The sequence below is a fragment of the Jaculus jaculus genome, chromosome 3 (assembly GCF_020740685.1).
Source record: "Jaculus jaculus isolate mJacJac1 chromosome 3, mJacJac1.mat.Y.cur, whole genome shotgun sequence".
NCBI classification, from domain to species: Eukaryota; Metazoa; Chordata; class Mammalia; order Rodentia; family Dipodidae; genus Jaculus; species Jaculus jaculus.
This window is the reverse complement of record NC_059104.1, coordinates 676,825-686,932: the sequence shown is the minus strand read 5'-3', so window position 1 is coordinate 686,932 and position 10,108 is coordinate 676,825. Positions and strand designations below refer to the sequence as shown.

General features: G+C 47.9%; 1 protein-coding gene across 1 annotated transcript; it reads right to left on the bottom strand.

Annotated features, from left to right (window-relative positions):
* Positions 1 to 1,403: 1,403 nt before the first annotated feature.
* On the bottom strand, positions 1,404 to 9,742 carry Atp4b (ATPase H+/K+ transporting subunit beta). Its single transcript, XM_004663425.3, has 7 exons — positions 9,631 to 9,742; positions 6,707 to 6,835; positions 5,002 to 5,115; positions 4,671 to 4,870; positions 3,587 to 3,643; positions 2,228 to 2,338; positions 1,404 to 1,565 (listed from the first exon to the last, which is right to left on the bottom strand). Exons 1-7 carry the CDS (start codon positions 9,740 to 9,742, stop codon positions 1,404 to 1,406), a joined length of 885 nt encoding a protein of 294 aa, XP_004663482.1.
* Positions 9,743 to 10,108: the final 366 nt, after the last annotated feature.

Below are 10,108 nucleotides of genomic sequence, written 5' to 3'. Positions count from 1 at the left end.
TGAGCTCAAAGCACCTCCCATTGCCCTAAATTCCAGCTGCCCAGTCTAGTAAATTCTCTGAAGCTCAAGGAAGGCCAGTGGGGCTTGGCCCCAACTTGTGGAGATAAAACCTGCATCTTACTATGCTCTCAAAAGGAGCTTCTTTGATGAGTCACCCAAACAGTCATTGCAAATGTATTTCTGTCCTGTCATTCTAGTCTCTGTACCCATTTGCAGCCTGCCATCTGTCACTGTGGATTTTGGCCACCTTGACCACCTATCCCAGGTGTGTAAGAATCTCAATTTGTGCATAGAGGTCTCTGGTAGGAGTACCAGGTAGTCCTGTGGTCTTCAAAACTACTGTTTTTCCACAGGGTTCGGTCTATATGATGTGTTCTGTGTGTTCACAGGACTCAGTATGTCAGTGTGGCCCTTGTCTGTATGATTTGTGCCCACATCTGCATGGACAGGGTTCAGGATAGAGTAATGAATAGTGTTTGATTCATTTCTATCTCAGGATACCCACTGATTTAGTTGATCTTATAAAATACCCGTGAGGCTTTCTACTTCTCATTGGCCTTCTCTGTATATGGTGGGGAGATAGGTCTTTTTACGCTACTCTGGCAATGAGCTTGGATTTAGGACCCAGCCTCACAGGTATTTTGAGAGACAGTTAAGTAGTCTTCAGTATGAGCAGATTGGCTTGCCAGAGCCCATGTTCTCATACTGGTTTTGTGAAGGGGTTTGAGTTTCAAAGTTAGCATCTGTATACTGGGGGAGGAGTCACTACAGGAAAAGGGATATTAACTAGTGCTTTTGGTAAATTCTTCCACATGGCAATGGCTTTGCTCCCTTGCCTGCTTTTCTCTTAGGGTCTTCTTAGTGACTGCCCCATTCCAATAGTTCATAATCTGCCTGTGTTTTGAAACCATAGAAAATAAAAGAAAACATTTGGTTTTTAGTAAATTTCTCTCTCTGATCAGGAAAAAATAGAATAAAAGTAATTTTTAATATATTTTTACAGTGTAGAAATTGCCTTCTCAGAATCATGAATTTAGAATATTATCCAAGGGCTAGCAGCATTCTGCTGATGTGGCCACAGTTCACATGGAAGTATAGGACAGACAGGTTATCTCAGGACAGTCTGCCTACGGATGAGTCCTGGGGCTTTGCTGGTGGATACCAGGGCTCTAGGTTCCCATACTAGTTCCATGCTTTAATGGTGGCTGCAACTTGACCTCAAATATACTAAGTACTTGGGAGGAAGCTGCTAGACAGGAATGCTTCCTGGTATCCCCAAGAGGGCAGCAGTATCAGCTCTGAGCCATGTTCAAGGTGACCATGCACACTGGCTGGCAGAGGACTCACAGTCAAGAAGGAGAGGCCTGTGTGGCAACTGCAGGTGTGGACATCAGCTCCACTTATTACTTCTGAATTGTAAGTTTGAACTCCACTTTCCCTTCATATGGGTCATGGGGATTGTCAAAGGTCACGTGATCTGCCAGGATCTTGCACATGATGAGGACTTCCATGTTCTTGGGGACGTTGAGTAGTTTTGCTGCCACCAGAGGGTTGCTATAGTGGGGCTGGAGTGAAAGCACAGGGGTGAAGTGTTTGAAAACCCCTTTATGTCAAGAAAAATTAAATTAAGCAAGGAAAGGAGTGGTTGGGAGTAAAGAAGACTGTTCCATGACTCTGTCTTGGGCTATGGCTCTGAGGAGCTCTCAGGTCACAGAGAGTCTGACCTTTGCCCACTGAGAAGCTGGGAGCACTGGCCGAAAGCAGCCTGTGGCTGACGACATGAATATAAAAATAAACTAGGGGGAAGCATGGAGCAGATGGACACACAGCTCCCGAAAAAAGATACACGGAGTCCTATACAGTAAAGAGTCCAGTTGATAGGCTGCTTGTGGGAAATGCATTTCCAGGTGGCTATAGGAAGATTGGGTTGAGAAATACTTACTTCATTAAGTGGCTAGGACTGGCTAAGTCTTACCATTATTTCTTTACTGTTTTTTTTTTTTTTTAATTTGTCTTCTTATTTTTTTCACTTTTTGGCTTTTCTGAAACAGGTTCTTATGTAGCCAACCTTGAACTAATCTTCTTGCTTTCCCCTCCCAAGTGCTAGGATTATAGGTGTGTATTACCATGATTGACTTTGTTTCATTTTACAGAAGATTGTTGTAGTGTTGCTAAATCTGAGATGATTGTGTATTTGCCATGGGATACAGCAAACCAGCCCTCATACCTGTGCTTTCTTGCCATAATAAGGGAAGTAGTGCAGACTGAAGGTGCCATTGGGTGGGTAGTATTCAACCTGAAGGGGCTCCATGTCCTGCTGAGGCTTTCGGGGGTCATCCTGGGGAGGAGAGGCCATAACTGAGTTGAGTAGGCACCGATGTGCATGTGAATATGAATGTGTGTGTGTATGTGTGTGACACTGTGCTGGGACTTAGCACTTTGTTGTATGTTAACGTAAACTAGAGTCAGCCTTTATAATTGGTGTCAAGAGCCCAGCAAGGATGTGGTTTCTAAGAAAGCAAAACTCCCAGCCAGCTTCCACCACACTTTTCTCATTTTAGAGTCTTAGCTGGTCCTCACAACTGGGGAAACTAGTCTTTGTTTATTAGCTCATGGGCTGAACATTGATAGGCTTTGAGAACTTATTTGCCAAAACTAGGGTTAGAGTTTGTATGGTGTTCTGGGTTAAGTACCAACTCGTGTTCATGGAAATTCTTTCTTCTCATTGTTGGAATCAGAACTGCCCATGGGTAGCTTAAGCTCATCTAAGAACAATGACCTCTGAAATCTCAGCTCAGCCCATGTGCAGCCAAAATAACTTAGAAAAGGAAAAACAAGCAAGTGCCTACAACCATTCTGGACAGATGTTCCACATTTCACCTGTAGGGAGATACCCCCTGCTGATGTTTCACAGACCCACATATGGACCCATAGTTACTGTTCAACACTGACACAACCTTGGAAAATGTTGTGTGGAGACAAGTTTGGCGTTTTGTTATACTTAAAAAGTTGTTTGGGGCTGGAGGGATGGCTTAGCAATTAAGGCATTTGCCTGCAAAATCAAAGGACCCACGTTAGCCAGATGCACAAGGTGGTGCATGCATCTGGAGTTCATTTGCAGTGGTTGGAGGCCTGGCACACCCATTCTCTCCCTCTCTCTTTCTCTCTGTCAAATATATAAAAATTAAATTTAAAAAAGCTGTTTGTAAAAGTGTTTACTAGGAATTAATACTACTAAGAAGTTCTGTCAGAACTCCATTAAACAATAATTCTGTTGGTGGTCTAGAGTAGTTTTGTAGATAAGAAGGTAGTGTGGTAGAAGAGTGCCAGGCACTGAGTGTCATGCGCAGCCCAGCCTCTCTTGATACAAGGCCATAATAGAAGCATGTTCCTTCCTCTGGGTCATTCCCCCCTCCCCCGCACCCCCGCAATAACCACAGGCACTGTGCTCAAGGCGACTAGGCTGACAGTTGGTGTGCCCTTGGGATTAACTGGTGGATCCCATGATCTCCTGGTCAAACAAAAGAACCAATAAGGCTGTCTCTCAAGCCCCGAGAGACAGCCTTCCCCTAATAGCTGTACCCACCTGGAAGGTGCAGTCCACTCGGGGGGCTGTAGTGTTGCTGGGGAGGAACTTGACAATCTGGAAGAAAGTGGTGGTGTTCCCCTCATGTGTACATGGGTGCTCAGAGACAGCGCCAGCTCTCTGTTCTGAGCAACACCATCACAAAGGTCAGTCATGTTTTTAAGCTAGAATACCATTTTACTCCTAGGGTGCAAGAGGGTGGTTAGGGTGCTGGAGCTGGGACAGGGGGTCCTAGTCACTAGTGTCATATCTAGGCCCACAGTGGTTGGTAGCAGCTGAGTGACATCTGCCTCCCTCAGGATACCCACCTCCTTGTACTCCTTCCCCAGACTACTCCAACCTCAGATGTTGACTCCTGAGCTCTGAGCAGGATCTGTTTTAGGTAGATGTGCCAGCTGCCACATGGGCCGATAGTGCTCTGATTGTGGCCCTTTTGCCAGGCAGTTTGGAGGAGACCCTGGCCAGCCATAGGCTTCATGATAGGTACAGTGCACAAGTGAGTGGCTTCCTCTAGGTCTCATACAACAAAAATAAGCAGCGTGGCTGGCTTGCTTCTCCCCTGTTGTACCATAGTTGGAGCAGAGACCTTGAGCCCTTCTTGCGTGGCCCCTTCTTCCTGTCATGACTCGGCTCCAACATCACCGCTCCACTATACTCCACCCATTGTTAATCTGCTGCCTGCTCACTGTGTCTCTGTTTTTATGGCATGGGGAGGACTGGCTGCAACTTTGCCTCAGATACCACCACAGCCCAATGCCCCCACATTGTCAACTCTGAGGATCCCCTGTGTCCTATGTAAAAGAGGACCTTGTAGAAGGCTCCCAGCAACTTTTAGTGTTAATCCATAATTCAAGGTTCCTTCTCCTGGCCCTAGCTTCTCTTCAATACTTAGCTCACAGCATAGCATTCATAGCAGTAGAGGGCTGGCAAGGCACTGTGCCTGAGTGACAAATTTTAGATTTGTATTTAAAAGCTGAAATGTGAAATGGCAAAGGCCAGACCTGAGCCCTTCATTGAATGTGAGGAGGAAGGGAGCTCCTCACCACTCCAGGACTGTCCCCTAAGAAGACCCTTGGATACTTACCCTGTTCATCTTAATAATGAAGCATGGCTTTCCCTCCCCAAAGCCAAAGCTGGGGTCAACCAGGCCTGAGCAGTTTTGCAGCATGTCTGCAGTAAACTTGCAGGAGAACTTGGTGTGGTTGGGCGCTGCAAAGCTCTCCTGGAAGAAGTACTTCTCAGAGGTGCAGTTGATGCTGTCTTGCTGGGACGCTGGGGTGTAACCTACAGAACACACAGCTTAGGGTGCTGCCCTCTCCCACAGCTGGGACCCCAACTGCTCAAAGACAGGGAGAGGGGTCCTTGCTTGCTTTCTGGTATGGGAGTCTCTTAGACCCTGAACCACAAAAACCTACCTTCCAGAAAGTTGTGGAGGGTGTGTGTGAGGCTGGCCCAGGAACTGTTGTCAGAGACATTGTAGGAAATCTGTAGACCTCTATCCCCATATACATCAGGCCTCAAGGTTACCCCTGGGGAGAGAGAGTGCCTTCCTAATTAGTTTGTCTAAACTCCCATTCACATATGAGCCCTTTACCCCTTGGCACATAGAACCATGAGAACCCAGCTGAGCAGGGAGAGCTATCATCAAGTTGGGACCAAGTCTTCAGTCAAGAAAGGAGCCACAGGCCAGAGGCAGACTATCTGAGTGAACTTGGTCTAAGGACCCCAAGGACATATGGTCTTAGTGCCCCTGCCCATTGGCCAGAGTAGAGCACAGTGAGCATTAAGTCAGAGCCTGTCCCTCAGACTCCACATGCCTGGGCCCAGGTGCACGTACTCCATAGAGGACCCTGAACCTGGTGGATCACTGAGTTGGATGGTTGTCAGGCACTGACCTTAGCCATGGCTCTGGCCATTGTCATGGCATGTAGACTCTACAGAGTCTACAGCTGGGTTTCTAGTGAAATGGAGTCAGAATGCAAATAAAAAAATTCTTGGGCTGGAGAGATGGCTTAGCGGTTAAGCGCTTGCCTGTGAAGCCTAAGGACCCCGGTTCAAGGCTCGGTTCTCCAGGTCCCACGTTAGCCAGATGCACAAGGGGGCGCACATGTCTGGAGTTCGTTTGCAGAGGCTGGAAGCCCTGGCGCGCCCATCCTCTCTCTCTCCCTTTATCTGTCTTTCTCTCTGTGTCTGTCGCTCTCAAATAAATAAATAAAAAATTTAAAAAAAATCAGAGCCAAATGATACTTAAAAAAAAATTCTTGACTGAGTTTGATTAAATATAAAGGCAATCTAATAACATGTTCATTGTAAAAATCAAAATCATGTGGGAGGCAAAAGTCATCACCATGTCACTCATACAGTCTGCTGTGTGTCTTCTGAACACCATCTTGTTTCTGCCAATGGATAAGATATGGATTCCTGATGTGGATTCCATGCACAAGTGGCCTCAAGTCACCTGTCCTTCTTTGCCAGATGTGAACTCCTCATCCTTACATCAACTCACTTGTCCTTTCCACACACACCACATGTCCTTTCATAGTGAATAATCGCCCCACGCTTTGCCTGCCCCATCCATGTGGCTAGGTGTTTGACTGTGTAAGCCAGGGTGCTCATGTTTTATGGGTGTCTTCATGAAAGTAACACTTGTCATATACATGGTTTAAGGTGAAAACCAGAGAGGAGAGTCTAATGACGAAAAGGTGTCTAGGCTTGTTTCTTGGCCTCAGCAGTAGCCAGAACTTCATTTTTCTTCTCACCCTCTCTAGGAACAAGGGTGACCAAAGAGGTCTCTGCTCCCATATTCTTTCTCCAAGGTTTCTTAGGACTGATCCCTGTCAGCATTCTTTTGTTCCAGAAATGTCCCTGTGCACATGCATGCATATGACATGAGTGGATACACACACACACACACACACACACACACACACACACACACACACACATACTGCTCAGGCTTTTTGTCCCTGTGACAAAAACCTCCTATTTTGATAGTTAAAACTAAAGCCAAATCAGACTTTGTAATTCCAGGTCATATTCCTCCTTGGAGGAAGCTGTGGGGCCCCTCCTACCCTGGGTCGGGTCATGGGGTATTGCTGAAGGTATCTACCCAATGCTTACCCGGCGACTTTAGCTGGTCCTGGTAGTCAGGGGTGTAAGGGTCGAGGGTCTGCATTAGCACATAGATGCACAAGGCGAAGAGCCCAGTCATCACCACGTAGAAAGCTGCATAGTACAGGCTGATCCACACTGCAGGGAGACAGATGAGGTGCGGCATACCCACTCAGCTTTGGCAAAGTTACACAGCACAGAACCTCTGCCAGAAGCCATGTCGTGTGTTCATTTTGCTGTGCCACCAACACCTTGACCTAGTGTCACAGCTTCTCATACCAGTGGAGCCCCAAGCCATTCCCCACACCCTTGCTTCCCCTCCTCAGCCCTGGCACCCACTGTCCCAGTCTGATCTGCATGTTCTAGACATTCCACACAAACAGAACCACATGGACCATGTGCAGCCTTTGTGTGGTCTCCTGTTACTACCTGGCACATTAGTGGTAACTATGCTTGTTGGTTTTATCTTTAGTCTGTGAGGACAAAAGATGGTGGGGAAGCCATAGGCTTGAGGGCATTAGTTGTGGAGAAGGCACCTTTCTGGACAGGCCTCCCTGAGCCTGTTTCAGAGCTGTGATTCCTTATGGCCAGCTGCCAGCAACCCTTAAAGGCCTTGTTCTACTGCTCAGGCATGCATGTTGTGGTGGCTGATGGCATAATCCTATGCTTATAGGACTATCATGTCTATTGACCCACTTAGCTTCTCGCTCTGCAGGCGTAGCTTCCCAAATGTGTTCAGCAAGGGCTAGAAAAAGATTTCTCATGACACAGCCACCACTTTCCTGGACTTACAACTTTTAAATCCCTCCTCCCCAAGTCCTGAGCTACCACAGGCAGAGCATTCTTAGCTTTCTTTACCTCATGTCCCTCCTGTCCATAATGGAGCCTGGCTTATGAGTGGCTTCCTGACTTCCTGACCTCCTGACAGCAGGGTGAGGAGTTTACCAGCTCAGAATGGTAGGCGGGGCTCATTGGTATCCCAGGCGAAGTTTTAGCTTTCTGCCTGCAGAGTTAATACCACGTGTGGTTTCACAGCTTGTCACTCTCTTTCTGAGTTTCAGAAGGCTGGGGCGAAGTTAACCTGGTTTCCAGAAGTGTCTGGAACCCTGTTTGCTACTAGTGCTGGGTGGGTATCACCAGCTTCTCCCATGGAGAGCAGTTGGGAATAATTCAAATCAGATGCTGGGCCCTGACCTGACTCAAAGATTGCCTCAATATCACTGCCTTTGGGCCTCAGCTTCTCTTCCTAGAAAGACAAGGGTTGTTGAGGAGTCTGTGAGCTGCCGACAGTAAGAATTTCATGTGTCACAAAGGATAAGTGCACTCCAGGTGGCAGAGATGGCCCCAAGTCACGGAGACCTGCACAATTCTCAGCCCTGTGGTCTCTAGGTCTCTTTCTCCCCCAAGTACTGAGTATGTCTTTCTCCCCTTCAGATCCTTTTATTTGTTTTTTTCCCTTCACTTGAATCATGCTTTTCTTGGCTCCTGAGACTATCACCACCCCAGACACAGAAGCCAGGTCTTTAGACCTTTCCAGAAAGTTCTGAGAGGCATTGTAGCCATCAAGGTGGCTTGGAAGAGTCTTAGAAGCTGGAATTGTCTACCACATAGGTCTCCTGAGAAGACATCTACCAGCCCTAGTAACTGACACAGGCTCTCATCTACTGTCACCTCCCCTTCACCTGCTGCCTGGGATGGTCACTAGTACTTGCTTTGCCTCAAATTTTAAGCTGGGAACCACTTGCCCCATTTCCTCTTTGCCCTGGAACTGATTGGATTTTACCTAAGTCATGTCAGAGACACAGGGGAATTTGTTGTGTCCTAAGAGGTCACAAGGATGTGATCCCACAGGTAGGCACCCAGTATGTCTTCACTTGGCTGGCCTCCGCTAAATTGTCTAAGAAATCACCTAGTGCCACCTTGTGAATCCAAATCTGAAGAGCCCTTGTGGAAGGCTGAGGATGCCCAGGACTTCATCTCCATGCAGCTGGACACTTAGAGGACTGGGGCCCAAGACCTGCCTTCCTGGGGCAGGAGGGACACTTGTCCTCCACAGGCTGCCACCACAGAGACTTCTAGGACCCCTTTGTCACACTCCTGGACTCGTGGCCAAGGCTTCCATGTCTGCATGCCTGGAGGAATGCACCTGAAGGATGTTCACTCTTCTGGGGTTCAGGGGCACTTCCTGCTTGCCAAAGACTTGCTTGTAGAGGCATGTCCCCAATAGCTGCATAATCCTACTATCAGTGAGGACATTCCTGTTCCTACAGTGGCCCTGTAAGGAAGGACTTAAGTGACCACAGGTCAGTCATGAAGGAGGGAGGGGCTGTGCAGCCAGCCACCTAGCCCACTCAAGAGTGAGGTCTATAGGAGTCCCCAGTGTGCCCAGCATGTTGGAGACCATGACAAGTGGTGACTTCAGGTGATGAAATAAATCTGTTCCCACTAATTATCTGACCAAAGAACCAACATCACTTTCTGTAGAGTTTTTTTTTAAACATTAGTTTTTAAAAATTAGACCTTTAGGCTGGGCATGGTGGAGCACACCTTTAATCCCAGCACTCAGGAGGCAGAGGTAGGAAGATCAATGTGAGTTTGAGGGCAGCCTGAGACTACATAGTCAATTCCAGAAGTGCAGGTCAGTCTGTGCTAGAGGGAGACCCTATCTTGAAAAACAAAAACAACAACAACAACAAAAAATTTAAAACATTAAAATGCTGATATTAGCTTTATGTATGAAAATTTGAGGCCAGTCCTTGGACTTCTCTGCTCTGTAGATGTCCTGGAGTCAGGACCTCAGTGGCTATCTGGGGACCCTGGCATCCTGCTTGAGGGGTGAGGCCTGGGTCTGTCCTTAGGCATCTCAGCAGGTTGCAAGTCCTGTTAATCCTCTGCCCCTTGCCTCATGCCCCCTCAACATGACCCACACCTACCCCATCGGGCTGGGGTGCGGCCCAGCATCTGTCCTGTGTCGGGGTTCCAGCAGTAGTGCCGGAACTCGGCCATCCTCTGGCTGCATGATTTCTTCTCCTGCAGAGCAGCCATGTCCTTCCTGCTCACACAGACTGAGCCTAGTAAGCCTCCTTCGTGGCTTATACTCTCCTCTGTGAGAGGCCAAAGGCATCGTAGCCAGTTTATCAGCTCTGGACTATCGCCTCTTCAAACACAAGGGAGGGTTGGGACTCTCCTGCTATCTGCCCTCCACCGTCCCTGGCGTCAGTTAGCCCTTGGGATGCCCTTGGCTGGCAACTTGATCTACTCTGATAGCCAGCAAGGGGAGGTATTTCTTGTGTGAATTGTCTTTCTGCTATGCCTCTGCAGGAGGGAAAACACAAACTGGGCCCATCTTCCGTACCACGGAGGGTCCTGTGACCTTGAGCTGCTTCTCTGAGGCTCCCCTCATCTGGGTGG